At 41.2% G+C, this 18,281-nt stretch overlaps 1 protein-coding gene across 6 annotated transcripts in view; it reads right to left on the minus strand.

Annotated features, from left to right (window-relative positions):
* NALCN (sodium leak channel, non-selective) overlaps positions 1 to 18,281 on the minus strand; it is a 209,976-nt gene that overhangs the window by 37,023 nt on the left and 154,672 nt on the right. For all 6 annotated transcript variants that reach the window (XM_029073990.1, XM_029073988.1, XM_029073989.1 and 3 more), the window contains 2 exons: positions 2,614 to 2,715; positions 1,495 to 1,564 (listed from right to left, as the gene is read on the minus strand). In XM_029073990.1, the coding sequence (XP_028929823.1) occupies positions 1,495 to 1,564; positions 2,614 to 2,715 (172 nt within the window). The remainder of the gene's footprint in view (positions 1 to 1,494; positions 1,565 to 2,613; positions 2,716 to 18,281) is intronic.

An 18,281-nucleotide genomic window follows, 5' to 3' on the forward strand; every position in this document is an offset into this window, starting at 1 on the left:
TTGTTTTCCTTCCCCAACGGAGTGGAAGCTCCTTGTACACTCTAATGGGGGAGGAGAACAAAAATATTTTTTTACAACGGCTTTTATTAAGCCCTTACTACGGTCCAGGCACCGACCGGTTTAGTGGAAAGAGCCCGGGCTTGGGAGTCAGAGGTCATGGGTTCGAATCCCCGCTCTGCCACTTGTCAGCTGTGTGACTGTGGGCAAGTCACTTCACTTCTCTGGGCCTCAGTGACCTCATCTGTAAAATGGGGATTAACTGTGAGCCTCACGTGGGACAACCTGATGACCCTGTATCTACCCCGGCGCTTAGAACAGTGCTCTGCACATAGTAAGCGCTTAACAAATACCAACATTATTATTAGATGCAAGCTAATCAGGTTGGACACAGTCCATGTCCCATCTGGGACTCACATTCTGGATCTCCATTTTACAGATGAGGTAATGGAGGCCCAGAGAAGTTACCTGACCTGTCCAAAGTCACACAACAGAGAAGTATCGAGGAGGATCTAAATTAAGTTCATGAGTGCTAGAGTAGGGTACAAGCATGATATCTCTCTCTCAAAGAATTGATTTTTGGAGAAGGTGCCACTTGGCAGCTGTGTGACTGTGGGCAAGTCACTTAACTTCTCTGTGCCTCAGTTACCTCATCTGTAAAATGGGGATGAAGACTGTGAGCCTCACGTGGGACAATCTGATTATCCTGTATCTACCCCAGCGCTTAGAACAGTGCTCTGCACATAGTAAGCACTTAACAAATACCAACATCTTAGGAGAGAGATGACTTTGGAGAAAGCTGATGCGGAGAGGGTGGGAGTTTCAAGCCAGAGGAAGAGTGAGTTGTCGTCATGACTAAAGTTATAGCTCTTTGACATGATAAGCTTACCACAATCTAGAAAATGAAGCAAAGAAATGCTTAGAAAGTCACGTTAGGGAAATACTTCCTACATTTGCCATTTCCACTTATTAGACTGTAAACTTTTAGAATAAGAATTCTTAGACAGTGAGCCCAGGGTGGAAAAAGGACTCTGATATTCTGATTATCTTGTATCTATCCCAGTGCTTGCCAGAGCTTGGCATACGGTAAGTGCTTAATAATACCATTCTATACGAAGGAGCCCCAAATGTGTCCCAGAAAGGCACTTCTATGAAGCTTAGATTTAGAAAAATATAGCAATTCAAGAGTATTGTAGTTATAAGATCATGTCTTACAAAAATGTAGATAATGTTCAAAAGAAATGCTGTGGAAATACCGATACCAATATATTGAATTTTTTTGTTCAAATCATTGATTCTAAAAATATGTGCCATAAAAGGTCAGGCTTGCCTTGAATGATTCTGTACTACAGTAATAATATTTTTTTCCAAATCCTTTTTGAGACTCAGTTCTAAGATTTAAGAAAACTACAGACATTGGGTTTATCTATCAATATATTGTATTTTTTTTACAATTTTTTCAAATATCCAAAGAACTTTTTTTATATAAAAACTTACATCTTGTGTTAAGGTTTCAAGGGATTTTCCTCTGCTGATACGCTGACTGTTGGATCCATGTCTTAGTGACCTTAAACAATCAGAAAAGATTTGGTGATAAATACCACACTCAACTTTCAATATTTATGACTAATAGCTCTGATAAGTTGATTTCCTAGCACTTGCATACACACGCACATACACACACCAACACACACCACATACAAACATACACTTATGTGTATGTGTGTGACAGCATATGTGGGTGTGGAATTCAAGGCATGACAATTATGCAGAGGAAGCAGTTATGCTACTGAATACACTGTGCATATATTCTGGGCAGGGACTGACTCTATCTGTTGCCCAATTGTACATTCCAATCGCTTAGTACAGTGCTCTGCATACAGTAAGTGCTCAATAAATATGATTGAATGAATGAATTTACTAGCATAATTGTCTCCAAAGCATAATTGCCCCGCCACTGAGGAGGAAATAAAACATTGTATTTTGAACGACATAACTGTAAGCAGTGATAGAAGTTCAGCAGAGAGAGAGTTCCTTCACTGACTGCCTGTATTGTGGCGGATGCAATAGAAGAGAAGCAGACTCAAGTGCCTTCTTAGCTCCTTCTTCCTTCTTCACTCCTTTCAGTTCGTCAGTCAGTCAGTCATAGCTATTGAGTGCTTACTATGTGCAGATCACTGTACTAAGCGCTTGGGAGAGTACAATATAACAATAAATAGATATGTTCCCTGCCTACATCTCTTCTCCTTATTTTGCTCTTCTCTTCTACCCCGCCCCATCTCCTTGTTACTAGACTTAATTCTTATGACCTGCACAACTTCCCCATTCATGGATTCCTGTAACAAAATCTGGTGAAAAATTGGAACAGTTTTGTAATTGTCATGTCTATGTACTCATATCTATACTTGTAGATCAAAATGCCTATCATTTTCCTTTTCTTATATCGAAAGGGAATATACTCTTCAGCTATCTTTTACCCATTTAACATAAACCCAATTTTTCCCCTATGAACTTGGGAATTAATACTTTCATAGTCCATGAAAAAAGTCCATTTGGAAAAATAACCCATTTCTATCATATTCTTTCTGCTGAAACCAGTTTTCCAAATTAATTTACCTGCGCTCTTGACGGATATGATGCTGTACACTGAGGATTGACCTCTCCTTTGCTGGTTGCCCCTCAAAAGATCCGCTCAGCATCCGTTGCCTGGTACAGGCCCTAGAGAGAAATAACACGTGGGAAGCCCACGATTTGAAAGTTTCAGCATGACAAACTCCATGATGATGCTTTACTATGACTACTTTCATAAAGGAGCAATCTGAAAACAAAATATGAGAAGCTACACCGAATACTTAGGAAATGCTAAACAAATTAGACCTGGGGACCAGAAAGTTTCTGGGTGGACAAATGGCTTCTGGTTTGATAACTGAAAAAACAACAAGCATGCCAACAAAAAACAACAGAGGTTAACATATCACTCGACCTAAGCCCGGTAGCAAATTGTGACTGTCAGATGGGAATAGGAACATTGAGGGTTTCTAATGAGCTGGTTTATAAACATTCATTTCCCTCGGAAATGTTGTTAGTTGAATGAATATAAGCATACAAATATCACTAAAACAGGCACATTATAGAAAATCAAATTTATTCCTTTATGAGTTCCCATTTAGGTCCTCGGCAGAGGAGACAACTGCAAAACAAGCAGCAATTTAGCAAGTGAGTTCGGATTGAAGACATTCCTACTTGGTCCCAGTATACATTCAAGATGAGGATCAGGACCCAAGATGGTTCCGTAGCCTAAAATTTTTAATGGAACATTCAGCAGAATTTAAATTGAACCCGTGATTTATTGGCAACCGAGCTGAAGAACTGCTGTTCTTTTGATCTCAGTAAGAGGAAGTAACTATAAAATGAGCAAACCATATTCTCTCACGGCTACTTCTGGGTTCACTTCAATTGCCGTCTCTTTGCTAGTTTTTTTTACTATGGACTCTGACGAATGATTGGGATGGAAAAATGGTGAACAAACATTTGGAATATGATGGAAGAAAAATATTCAAATTGCTATTAAGTGGCAGATAAAGATTATCAATGATATTTGGGGTTAAAATCAGCTTCCTTGAACAACAAGGATCACTTAACAATAGTACAGATAGCACTTGCCAGCCCTATCAATCCTATAGTCTCAAAATGGCTTTAGAAAACTGATTGCCACAGGATAGTTCTTGAAGTCACTTAGGAATTAGTTGAAGAGGATTTTGTCAGGATCTCAGTTCTGATTTTTCAATCCAGATGATTTTCTGGGGGGCTTCTGGGTCTTGTCTTAGAAGAGATGACATTCCTGAATAACTGGACCATTAAGTGAAAGCCTATTGACTTTCTCACTCATCATCACCTGGGAGAAGACCTTTTCCCACAAGGGAGTGGTGGGCAGAAGCCAAGATTCTGGGGCCCAGAGCTTCTCAATGATCAAAGCTCTGGGGTCCACCTGAGGGGGCCTGAAGATAGGAATGCCCCCCCCCCCACCCCGGTTAGGGGGCAAGTAGATGCAGCCTTCCCTCACTTTGGAATGCTGGGAAGGTTTGGGTGGTTTGGTCAAGATCGTCTCTGCCCAACATGGATAGGGCCAAAGGATTTTCCTGCTAGGTGAGGTACCCACACTCTTCCTGTTATTTCTGTTTTATTTTTTCTTTCCCAATTCACTTCACTGTTTCTTTCCCAGCATATTTGCCCTCCCCTCTTATTTTTAGAAGGATTAGCACCGCTGTACCTGTTGTCCTTAGCACAGTGTTCAGCACATAGGAAATACTTAACAAATACCAGAAACAAATAAAAACTGGGCCATGGCACATGTGACTTAGGCAACTAACAATATAAACACTTTGAAACTGAATTAGAAAAACTAGCCAGAATCAGAATACCTCTTTTTCACGGGAAGCTGTGTAGCAGAAAATATACTTATATATGTAAAATAATTATATATAAAACTCTATTTTACACATATATAGTTTCAAGAAGGATGTGGATGAATGCATAGACCAGTAGTCCATACGGGCTATTAAAGGGAAAGTTGGTGTGTTTAATGATCTGATCCCTACCTAGAGGTTGGGTGCCCAGTAGGCAACTATTAAATGCCTCCCAGAGGCTTAGTGTAATGGCCAGAGATAGTGGAGGCACTACTGGCCTGATCCAGTATTGGCATTTCTCATGTTCTTAGGTTCTTAGATAGGTGCTTTAAATTGTAAATGCTAAACTGGAGGTCTCTGCCATTCTCTTAGAGGGGTCCCCTCTCTGGAACACCTTTTCTTGCGCTCTGCTCAGACCAGGCATAGACTGTGTTTCTTAGTCCAAACGTGACCTGTGAAATCACAGGGGGCTAAGTTTCTGCAATCGGCACCTGGACCGAGCGGCATAGTCTTGCTCATACACATATACAATGTCATACATAATAACAATAATAATACCTTCAATAAATCTAGCATTTTTATTTTACCAAAGCATTTTTTTCATTCATTTTCTCACTTGAGCCTCCCAACATCCCCGTGAAGTAGGATGAGGGAGATGGCGATGAAGAAACTGAGGCCCAGAAAGGTTAAACGGCTGATCCGAGGTTGTGACAGCAGGTGAGTGGAAGAGCTGAGACTAGAACTCAGGTCTCCTGAGTCCTATTCCCATGTTCTTTCCAGTAAGACCACAATGCCTCAGTACAGAAAGCCTTATATAACATATAGGATATTTACCAGGCTCTGGAAATATCAAATACCAAAACCATAGTTAGTCCCAACGCTTAAAAAGTAGGTGAGAGGATACCACTGGAAAACAGGGTATATGCTCTTTGGCTCTTCATTCCATTTTAACCATCCCCCCATCAGAAGAATCAAGATAAATAGAACTCACCTGCTTATAAATGACATTACGGTTTCTCTTGCTTATAGTTCTGTGTCACTTTTGTTCATCTCTGTCATTGGTTTCTCTTACGTTTGGGTATTTCTTTTTTCTGTTTCCTTCATTAGATTATAAATTCGTTGACTAAAAGGAATATATCTTGTCCTTGTACAGTAAATATTCAAACAATGTAGCCATTTACCCGTCAGGCTTGAAGATGACACCATTGACTGGTAAGATTTTATCGGTGTGTCCAAGTGTGGCTGATAAAATTGGTGCTTTTCTGACAATCCCTTCCACATCACATGCACGTAAGATTGCTCTTTGCTGTACTGTTGCATTTGTCACCATACTGTGAGTTGCCTTTTTGTTTCCCCCTCTTGGAGTTACAATATTCCTGAAGCTTCTGCTCCAAGGCAGTCAATCTATTTTCTATTGCTGGGTGTCAGCCTGAAGTATCTTAAGCTGTTTTTTTCCCAACCAACCACTGCTCTGCCATTAAAAAACAAAGTTTTGCTTCACTGCATTTTTAAAATGCTCTTTCTGTCCACCTGATCTAAAATGACCTTATTCAGCTCATCACAGGGCAGCTGTTTTGTGTCCCCTGCTTTAATCTCTTCTTTTCAAATATCCTACCCAGCAAAAGTAGGTGATGAGCACAGCTTTGAAGGTGGGAGTCTGACTGCATTCCAGCCCTTCACTGTTTGAAATCGGGACAAGACAGATGATGTTAAGTATGGCCCAAAGTGGCACTGGGGAAGCAGCTCGAGAAGACAGATATCGTGTCTACGGAGTCTGGATCTCACACCTAAGAAGAAGGCAGGTCAGCCACTAGACCTCCAGATCTGTCTGAATATTGATTCCATACTGATGCCGCTTTGTGTGTGTCCCAAATGAGACACTAACTTTCTTATCAATCAATAACATTTATTATGTGTTAACAGAGTGTCAAACACCTATCCATTAATCAACAGTATTTACTGAACGCAAAAGGAGGGGTGGAGGAGGGCGTGAACAGATACGTGGGGAAATAAACAATGAAATTTAAATATAAATAAATTCAACATCCTTAACATCTGTAAAAGGTAACATTTTATTTCAGTCTCCTCACCACAACATTTTAAATGTTGATAAAGCACGTTTCACAGCAAAGCTCCCGAGTGAAGAGGAGAGGGGAAGTTTCAATCGTGGACGGCCTCTTGGGGAACTCTTGAGTGCAAGTATCCAGATTTCTGTCTGCCCTTTGCTCCGGCAGGGAGAGGCATCTCTCCTTCTGATTGACGGGGTAGGAGGATGGGGATGGGCCCCTATCTCGGGCCATTTGGCTGCAGATTCCAGAGTCATTTTTTCAACTCCCTCTCTCTATCCTTCTTATTCTATCTCTAGATAATATGCTACTTAGGTAACATAATTCTGTAACAGTGCAGCCCTTTGCTTCCTCTGGAGATCTTTGGTTGAGTACAGGGTTTGCAGGAGTGGGCCGGTACCTGATCTTGGTCTTCACACTGATTACCAATCCATATCTCTCTCTTGATTCTGTGAAGCAGTTCCTAGTCATCTTCATGCCTCCTGGGCTGTGTGCAAAATTCTATTAACCCTATGTTAAAACTCTGAAAGTCTTAAACGACTCTCCCAAAGTCACACAGTTGGTAAAAAAAAAGTTTATTCTGCCTTTCAATTATGGATCAATTAGTCAATGTCTTTATAAGGTGCATTTCCACCTAACTTCAGGGGTAGAGAAGCAGCGTGGCTCAGTGGAAAGAGCACGGGCTTTGGAGTCAGAGGTCATGGGTTCAAATCCCCGCTCGGCCATTTGTCAGCTGTGTGACTTTGGTTAAGTCACTTAACTTCTCGGTGCCTCAGTTACCTCATCTGTAAAATGGGGATTAAGACTGTGAGCCCCACGTGGGACAACCTGATTCCCTTGTGTCTACCCCAGCGCTTAGAACAGTGCTCGGCACATAGTAAGCGCTTAACAAATACCAACATTATTATATATGCCAAAAGGGGAAAAAAGGTTATATGCTTGCTAGTGATTTATGGCATCTTGAAGAATCTTGTTCTTTATTTTAAATATTTTGCCTTGGCCGGCAAATATATCAACTGTACTGCACATGATTCCTTTGAAGGGTGGAGGTATTTTTCTTGCATAGCTGGGATAAACACAGTCTGCCAGAGTAAAAATTGTGCTAGAAAATGAAAACATTTGCTAATTATTCATTAGTAGGAATTTAATACATTAAAAAAAAAATCAGTCATATACCCCAACTTGTAAAAATGCTACTGTTGAGATCTTGTCAACCTCACTGAGATGTTGATTTAAGAATGAAAGATAAAATTTTTGTTTTATATTCCTTTTGTTCAAAATAATTTGGCTCAGGCTTTGCTAAAATAAGCATGGTAAATATTTTACTTGTTTAGTTTCAAAAATGTTTAGAGATTAGCCCAGTACTAATGTTGGTATTGATTTTGAAAACTCGGTTTAATGTTCATCCCTACTAGTGTCTTAGAGTTATGGTTTCCTGCTTCTTCACCTGCGTGTCTTTCATCTGAAGGTTCAGACTTGGCAGTGGGGTTGGACTGCGAGCTCTGTAATGAAAAACAAGAGGCCATGTTTTTTCTGGCTTGGGCTGTTCTAAGAATATAAAGAAATGATTTATTCATCATATTGTGTCCCCTTAAAATATCGGCATCTAAGAAATTGCAAGTTTGTACAACAACAATCCACCCAGCAGCAGGTAAGTTGTAAAAGATAACTATAGAAATGTATAAAAAATGTAGGAGCATTTCCTAGAAATGGATCTTACCTGACTCCATTAGAATGACAGTGTTATCCTCCAAGGAAGAGACAATAGCAGGTTCAGATATGAAAGTTTCTCCTGTAAAAGCTTCTCGCTGAGATAATGAACGAGACTGCATTTTTATCTTTGTGACTGCTGCCAGAGTGAAATAGTGTACTTCTATACACACGCCTCTGATCCTTTAATAGCCAGGAATCACATGGTTTTCTTTATTCTTTTGTCTTCCACATAAACATTTTCACATGCTGCTACACAGATCACTCGCATAGCCAATTTATGATCACAGATGAGTAAACTGACCTTTAACGTACATACCTAAAATAATAACTTTCACCTTAAAAATGAACTGACAAATAACTACTATGGATGGAACATGAATTTCTGAAAAAAATGAAGGAAAATGATTTAGATAAATTCAGGCAATAACTTAGAATTCCAGTCTAGTCTTCACAATGGCTTCTCCTCAAACATTGGCAGAAAAGTATTCAGTACAGTATGTTAAATTGGAATAAATGAGTGAATTCTGATCAGACAAAAAGTGAATTTTAGGGAATCTGTGGTCATAGGAACTAATTGTTTTCTGCAAATGTTTGTATTTCACCAAACCCATATGGGAGAATGCATTAAAGACATAGTAAACTCATATGATTATAGATTGTAATCTGTAGGATCATAACATAAAATTGTTAACTTCAAATGCAATTAGTATCTGACCTAAATCTCAAAATTATTCAATAAATTTGTCGTCCTTATCGTTAGTTTGGGAACTTCAAAATTAAGTCATCTGAAAACATAGCGTTGGTGAACTCTATTTGGCTATGTTTCAATATTTTGACAGAAAGATTACTTCAAGTTCTGACTTGTTTTTGCTATCAACAATTCACTGCAACCCACTGACGTCAAATTATTCTACACTAATGTGTGTGAAATATCAAAGGAATGAAAGCTTAATCTATGAAATCGCCCTGAAGTTGCATAATAAGTACTCTGCATTAATACCCAAATTTAGGACTATTTTAAAAATTAGTCTATGACTGTGGGCAAGTCACTTCACTTCTGTATGCCTCAGTTATCTCATCTGCAAAATGGGGAGTTAGACTGTGAGCCTCATGTGGGACAACCTAATTACCTTGTGTCTACCCAAGCGCTTAGAACAGTGCTCTGCACATAGTAAGTGCTTAACAAATACCAACATTATTATTATTATTATTATTATATAGGACAGTTGAAGTAAGCTCATTATGGACAGGGAATGTGTCTGCTAATGCCTTTGTAGTGTACTCTTTCAAGTGTTTAGTACAGTGTTCTGCACATAATAAGCACTCAATAAATACGATTGATTGATTGATTGATTCCACCTTATTCTGGTGAGAAATCACTCATTCCTGTTCAAAGCCTAATGAAAGGAGCTAGAATTTATCTCCTAAATTCAGGGCAGCGATATGACAACTCTCAATTTTAACAAACACCACAGAAGCACACTTTTCATTTCAAAGTCGATTTCTAATAGTGAATTTGTCTTCATACGTTTCTAACCCAAGGTGAGCAACTTTCAGTATAGCACTTTTTCCGATTAACTAGAACAAGCAGAAAGCTCCCTGAGGTATGTTGAAATGAGGGTTTACTGTACATAATGGGACACAATGTGAGTCCCCTCATGAGCCGCTTCGCTTCAGAGCACTCCAGCCCTGCAATGCTGAGTTGGGGGGGAGACGTTCTACTGGGGTTCCACTGGGAGACCGTGGAACGTCACGACATACCCGGCACATCCGGCAGCACGGGAGGTGCATTTTGCCCGACGTACCCGGCACGTTAAGCAGCGGTGAAGTGGTTTGACCTCTTCCAAAGATGCTGAATTGTAACTGGTTAAGAGAAGGAGAGTTTCAAGAGGCAAGTTGCCGAAAGGAAAAGCCAAAATGGGGAGCTACAAACTCTTGTTTCTTATTTTCTTTCGCTCTTAACGTTCTCAGATTTGGCAGTCCACCGACTTGATGTTAGAGACTGCAGATTGGAGAGGGAGGCTCCACATATTACTAGTTACCTGCTTTAGGTGACAGCGGCCATCGTTTGGGAGCATATTAGAGATGGCATTATGTTTCAGAATACTCTGAAACCAGTTCTTTCCCTGAGGTTCTTCATGCTACATTGCCACTTCCCCTTACAAAAGATTATGATATATACTGAGGAGCTCTCAGTGGAGAAAATATTATAATGCGAGAACCTCCTTAGCTAATACGACGTGCCTTACCCTTAACCAGGGGGAGACTATCCTCTTCCTCTCATTTCCCCTCATCTAAACTCTATTCCTAACACCAAAATTCACTGTCAACCCAGCTGGGTGGCAGGGGACAGCAGGAAAAAGAGTCAGAAATGGCCAGTGGAGAGAAGCGAAGAAGGGTGGTGAGTAGTGGCAGTTGCAAGTGATCCGCTGATCCCTTTCCTTCCAGGGTGTGTCTGGGAGCTCAGGAGGAATCTATTTATTTTCGGCCACCCAACACTTCCATCCCCAACCTGGCGAGGCCAGAGTGGCTCCGGAGATGACGGAGGCAATGGAGAATTAGGGCCCGCTGTTGTAGCCCCTCTATAAAAAAAACTCTGCATCCTCTTCCTTTTCTGTGATGGTGACAGTAGTCAGAATTGCCTCTACCACGGCTGCTGCCACTGATGATTCTTTTCTCATCTGTCCTACAATCTCAGATGAGATTTTATCCCTGAATGCTCCCTGGATTTTTGAGTGGTGGGCCAGAATCCTCCCCCCTGCCAAAAAGCCTGACTACTTTATCTAATAGAGGACTTTAAAAATGCATTCTAAATACATATTTTTGTACACACAGAGAAGCAGAGTGGCTTGGTGGAAAGAATGCGATTCCCAGGACCTGTTTTCCAATCAACTCTGTGCCACTTACTTGTTGTATGAACTTGGATAAGTCACTTAGCTTCACTGAGCCTCAGTTTGTTGTCCCTCTTGAGACTGTGAACCCCATGTGGGAGAGGGCCTGTGTCCAACCTATCTTGTATCTACCCCAGCGCTTAGTACAGTGCTTGGCACACAACAAACCCTTAACCTATACCACAATTATTATTACTATTATTTATTCTAAATATATGTGGCCCTATGTCTGACTTGAGTCTCATGTTGGGATTGGAACTATATGAAAAACAGCCTTGTGAAGTATCTACCTCCAATCACAGTTGTAAGACCTTCTTGTCTTACTGGGATAAAGACTATGTGGAGGGAGCCTCTTTTGGGAGGAAGAGCTCCATTCACGTGAGTCTCATCGAAACAAATGCAGCAGGCTTCCTTAAAAGGGTGGTCTCAAGGGTTTAGCTGAACATTTAAGCGATCTGTTGTTGCTACAATGACTCCAAATATACAGATGAAGAAAGCTGATGTGTGCAGAACACTGTTCTAAGCACTTGGGAGAGGACAAAATAACAGAGTTGGTAGACACATGCCCTTCCACAATGACCTTACAGTCCAGAGGGAGTTTTCTTAGCTCTTGGTCTTTACTCTAGCCCTACAGTCTGAATTTTTAGGTCTGTCCAAGGATGTAGATGGAGGTGACAAAATCTACCAAGCATTAGTCTTGCAGTGCCACAGGCGATTTTGAAAAGGGATGTGAGATGGAAAGTGACAACATGGGCTCTGAATTCTGCCCAGCTAAGAGGCCTAGTTATGCAGTATGTGGGCTGTGGTTACATTAGTTCAGCGAATAGTAAAAAATGCTTCATTTTTTGGCACTCTCATTCTTGGAGGATCCCTGTCACCCCAAACCCCTGCCACATATATATTTTGCCACTTTTCCAAGGGGAAAGAAAAATGTGTTGGGGTCTCTGACCCACTGAGAAGGGAAACAAGAGTTACATGCTTTACTTCATTCCTACCAGCAATGACCAAATTCTGGGCTACCTGGGATTAAGCAGAAAAGAGAAAGGGAAGGCCAGGTTTATGCTGGGGGTGGGGGGGAACAATAACGGATGAGGTGAGGCACCCAGGGGAGCTCAATGGCTTGTGAAAAGGGGCTATACTAAGCATGCAAAACATGTTGTGCTAATGCGCAGTAGCCCACTCTCCTCTTCCTTTTTATCTCTTTCCTGTGATCCTTTGATTGATGCCACCTCCAGCTTTCCCATTGCAATGCAGAAAAGAATAAAAGAGTGACAGCTGATAGGTCTGAGTAGAGCTTTGGGAAGTAGTGCTATAATTTGTTCAAAGGTTGCCTAGTGCCTTTGACATTCACCTCCTGTATTAATGGAAATGACTCCATCTTTAACCAAGAGATTTAAAAAAAAAATCTTTTTCATTTTTTATTTGACTGTTCTTACAAATCAAATCATTCTTGTAACTGGACATGTCTCATTGTGTAGGAGAGATGCATTCCTGAAGCATCATTGGTATAAATTCCTTAGACTGAGTTTTTCTTTCCTAACACATTATTAAACTTCCCCTGTAAACTGCAAGGTTCTTTATGGACAGGGACTGTGCCTTCCAATTCGATTGTACTGTGCTTCCCCAAGAGCTTACTGTAGTGTTCTTCACATAGAAATGCTCAGTAAATACCATGGATGGATTAATTGTTTTATTCTTCCTGCTTCGGGACTTTCCTCGAGACTTCCACTCAAGAATCAGAAAAGTGTTCCTACCGATTTCTCACCCTTTCAAATTGGCCTGGTCCCTAGGGAAGAGCCGAAGGAGCTGGGGGGAAAGAATGGGGGAGGGAAAGGGAGAAGAGATGAAAGGGGGATGAGAATTCAGCCATCTGAGTTTTGAACCCAAGCCTCCCTGCCTTATTACGTCAGCTCCAGCTTCTTCTCTGGTTCACAGGCAAGCAACAGCTTCAAAATCCTCAGGTTCTAGGCCTGCTTTAGGGTCTTCAACAGAGACTTCATTAACACTTTGAAAACCCTGGGGAGAGTCTAAATCCCACCCCCACTTTCTGGTGTGAACTTACGGAACTTGCCCAGGGGATCCTGAAAGTCAGGACAACAGGGATATCCATGAGAAGGGTGGGGTCTCTCCTTCTCCCCACAAAGATGGATCAAAAGTTAGACAAATTTCAAGTTAGGTTAGCAAATCTGTCCCCTAAAGTAGGAGTTAAATACAAATTGAGTTGAGGTATGAGGACTGCTTGTTTTTCTATCAACATCAATGGTATTTATTAGGTCCTTACTATCTGCAGAGCACTGTACTAAGAGCTTGGGAGAGCAGAATACAACAGAGTTGGAAGACACATTCCCTGTCCCCAGTGAGCTTACAGTCTTAGGGGGAGACAGACAATAACCTGAATATATAATTCAAACTGTATAATTTAAAGATATGTACATAAGTGCTGTGGTGTTAAGGGTGGGACAAGAATCAAATGCCCGTAGGTCACAGATGCAAGTGCACAGATGACACAGAAGGGAGAGGGACCCAGGGAAAAGATGTCTTCAACAGGGAAGGCTTCTTAGAAGAGATGCGACCTTTAAAGGTCTTTGAGGGTGGGGAGAGTGGTGGTCTGGTGTAAATGAAGTGGGAGAGAGCGCCAGGCTAGGGGAAGGACATGGGAAAGAGGTCAGTGATGAGATAGATGTGATAGGGGTAAAGCGAGTATTCTGGCTCTAGGGGAACAGTGGCCTTGGGCAAGTCATTTCACTTCTCAGTTACCTCCTCTCTAAAAATGGGGATTAAGACTGTGAGCCCCATGTGGGACAGGGACTGTGTCCACCCCTCACTAGTGAGATGAGGTGCTGGGGGAGGCAAGCTGATTGCTTTTTCAGTAATAATAATAATGCTGGTATTTCTTAAGTGCTTATTATGTGCAGAGCACTGTTCTAAGCATTGGGGGAGATACAGGGTAATCAGGTTGTCCCACGTGAGGCTCACAATTAATCCCCATTTTACAGATGAGGGAACTGAGGCACAGAGAAGTTATAGGAGACTACTGAGTTGAGGTGTAGGGTGAGGCAAACTGATTGACTGCTTTAAAGCCAATGTTAGGAGTATTTCTGTCATAAGACAGTGCACTCAAACTCTGCCACAAATCATCCTAAGCACCCAATAAATAAAATGCATGCTGTCCATTGAGGACCACAAAGAATAAAACAGAATAATTAACTAATTAATGTTGGTATTTGTTAAGCTCTTACTATGTACAGAGCACTGTTCTAAGCGCTGGGGTAGATACAGGGTGATCAGGTTGTCCCACGTGGGGCTCACAGTCTTAATCTCCAATTTATAGATGAGGTAACTGAGGCCCAGAGAAGTGAAGTGACTTGCCCACAGTCACACAGCTGACAAGTGACAGAGCCGGGATTCAAACCCATGACCTCTGACTCCCAAGCCCAGGCTCTTTCACTGAGCGACGCTGCTATACAATAAGTATATCTTCTTGAATACTATCTCTCTAGATATATGTAAGTAAAAGGATCGAAAGTCTTGAACTTACCTTAGGCTTCCAGGCCCATTGAAAGTACTGGTAACTTTATAAAATTAAGTAAATCATCATTATTATCAACACTGAGTGGTTTTGTCATTACTCCTTACATTATCCAAAACAGTTAAGAGGGCAATGAAAATCTGGAGCCAGATTTCTGCCCTTGCTCCAAAGATGGCTTGTTCTCATCCAGCCCCAGAAGGAGGAATCGTGGCTTCCAATGTATAAGTAAACGTGTCTAATCAGATAGGTGTGCTGCTCACAGTCCTTAAAGACACCTAAGTGCAAGACAGGTTTCAATTTCCACTCATTAGGTTTATATATTTATCAACGGCATGGTAGTACACTTTGCTGCTGATAGAGCCAGAGACAAATCTAACCTTTACGCTAGACATTCCACCCCAAGGTGAAAGCTGTAGGATAATACGGTTTTAGCTAAATGGGACATCACTAAGCAATACAAAAGTGTGGAACTTTTAAAGGAATTTAAATTTCTTAATTATATTATTTCACCGTGACTGGATGCATCTCTTAGAATGATAGTGTCCATTATTTTTCCCATTTCAGTATCTACGGGTAATTGATAACACTACAGAGATATAAGTGGCAGCGTCTAGGCTTCTGAAAGCACACCGCTGCTTGTTTTTGATTTTCTCCAATATGGAGAAAGGGTCACTGCCTCCTGAGGAATACTTTCTTAAGAGGAGTTGAACAACACACTTTAAATCAGTGTGAATTTAATAGTGGACTTGGGTTTATAATTTAGGCAGTAAAACACCATCCTTTCATACTATACTCCAGTCAAGTCTTCAAAAATATGACAGATGGCTGTTTTTGCCAAGTGAAAACCTGCACTTAAGCATGACAGACAATCCTCTCAGCCTCTGTAAAAATGTCATAAATGTTTTCTTCTAGAAGCAAAAATGTTGTCACTCATATCTAGAAGAGGCTTGCTATTTATCATTACATTAAACGGAGAATGAATCAGTAGCCATTCAAATTAAAGTTGTTAATGTGCTAAAGCCTGACTGCCTTCCACTATTAAAAAAAAAAAATATCCTCTTGAGTACTTTCACTTCTGGCTGACTTCGATGAGGTTGATTTTCTGGTTCGAAAAATTTGGACCATGTCCCCTCCCTGGTAAATTACATGGAACGAGGCACCGTAATACTGTCTGCGGGGGCATATATTTGGGCACGAAGTTTAAAAAATCAATAGCTAAGCTCAGCTCTGGCCCCCAGATCACTTTCTGAAGGTTCCTATTATGGCAAAAGCTGACAGTTAACAATAAGCAGCAAGAGATCCTTTAGATGTCCAGGAGATGTGAAGGTGGACACTGGGAAAGGCGAGACGCTAACACCAATCAGTCGATCAATGATATTTATTGAGCTCTTACTGAGTGCAGAGAGCCCTCCTTAAAGTGCTTAGGAGAGTACAATGCAAGAGAGTTTGTAGAAATATTCTCTGCCCACAGTGAGCTTACGATCTAGGGGGAAAGCTTACAGTCTAGAGGGAGAAACTCTAGAAAACTAGGTGATCTAAAGTTAAGCTCCCATTGATTACTCAGTCTATCAGGACATTGAAATGGTGTGGACCAAGATGTGTGGAGAACAGATTCCCCCCTCCCCCCCAATAATGTTGGGCACAGATGCATTTTCCCTAATCAGTATTGTCCCTAGTAAGTATTGTCACCACTGCCGGTGACACACCTCTAGGTATCAGTTACATATGGAAGACTGATTTAATGAGAAAGATGTATATAAATAAGAAGATAGATATATGGAGAAAGTCATAAGGATCTGTTTTGCTTCTGAACCAAGATGAGAGCATTTGAGGCTATTTTAGCATACCAAGGAGTAGTTTGCCTTAAATTCAATGGATGAAAGTACGCAGAAGGACTCTGTCATATGAGGCACCTTCATAACCTTCTTCCTCGTACCTTCTCCCTCCCTCATGAACAAGTAGTGGAAGTGAAGCCTATACTAGCTTGGAAGGTCTGGAGAATCAACACACATGAAGTCTGTCTCCTGCATATTTGACACTGTTCCCTTTGTTTGCATCTTTCCATCTGTGCTTAGTACAGTGCTCTGCACATAGTATGTGCTCAATAAATACTATTGAGTGAATTGAATGAATGTGTGTGTGTGTGTGTGTGTATATATGTGAGAAAGAGAGTGTGAGTACAGACACTGAAGGGACAATTCCAATTGTTCAGCTGAACTAGGTCTAGTACTTGTGAGGACTGGTTAATATCAATGGAACCTGGGAGGCCAGGATCAGTAGATTCTGAAGGGAAGAGAACACCCAAAATGCGCTCCTAAGGGCACTGTCTCTTAATGAAAGAGCTTACTTTCATTAAAAACGCCTTTATCTTCTAGGCAATTGCCAAGAAGTGAGGTCAAAACTGTTTGTCACATAGAAGGGCAAAGAAAGGGGGATAAGCTGGTGGAACTGGGCTGCACAAGATGGAACACAGAGGGCTGGAAGAAGTCAGTTAAGCAAAGGTTAAGGTGTGGGGGAGGGAAATGAAGGGATAGATGATTTTTTTTTTCCTATTCTGGAATCAGCTTTTAAGGTAATGTCTGAAATTTAGAGGCATCTTGGTTTCAGAGTAATGCAGAATCTTTGAGTTCCCACAATACTGTGGGGGATGGACTACAGCTTCATGACTCTCACAGGATCACACAAAAGAGGAAGTACCATCCTCTGGAATCTATTCTCTCAAAAAGGAAATTACTGAGTATTAAATATGCCCTTTCCCTTAGATTAAGACCTTGGGACATGGCAAATTCCAAAGATATAAAATTGATATGAAAGTACAGAGTTGTCAGGGCCAAAGAGTGGGGAAGGTATTGTTATATTAATGGACAACAGTTGTTCATTCCAGCAAGATCATCTTTTAAAGGTAAAATCCTGAAGAATATTTACTGAGAATATAAAGTATCACCAATGAAGAAAGAATTCCAACTGGCTTAAGATCTTGTTTTGGTAACAAGGTGTGCAAATCAATCAATCAGTTGATCATATTTACTGATGATGATGGCATTTGTTAAGCACTTACTATGTGCCAGGCACTGTACTAAGTATTGGGGTGGATACAGGCAAATTGAATATGGAATTGGACACAGTCCCTGTCCCATGAGGGGATCACAGTCTCAATATCCATTTTAGAGATGAGGTAACTGAGACCCAGGGAAGTGAAGCGACTTGCCCAAGGTCACACAGAAGACAAGTAGCGGATCCGGGATAAGAACTCATTACCTTCTGACTCCCAGGCCCGTGCTCTCCTCCCTACGCCACGCTCATTCTCATATATTGAGAAGTTTACTGCATACGGAGCACTGTACTGACATTTGGGAGAATACAATATAAAACTGTAAGAGACACATTCCCTGTCCACAGTGAGCTTACAGTCTGGAGGGGAGACAGATATTAATATCAATAAATTACAGATATGTACATGAGTGCTGTGGGGCTGGGAAGAGGGCTGAATAAAGAAGCAAGTCAGGGTGATGCAGAAGGGGGTGAAAGAAAAGGCAGATAAGGTTCAGTCAGGGAAGACCTCTTGGAGGAGATGTGCCTTCAATATGGCTTTGAAGGTGGAGAGAGTCAATGTCTGTTAGATAAGAGGAGGGAGGGCATTCCAGGCCAGAGGCAGGAAGTGGGCAAGAGGTACACGGAG

This window comes from Ornithorhynchus anatinus, chromosome 10 (genome assembly GCF_004115215.2).
Source record: "Ornithorhynchus anatinus isolate Pmale09 chromosome 10, mOrnAna1.pri.v4, whole genome shotgun sequence".
Taxonomy (NCBI): domain Eukaryota; kingdom Metazoa; phylum Chordata; class Mammalia; order Monotremata; family Ornithorhynchidae; genus Ornithorhynchus; species Ornithorhynchus anatinus.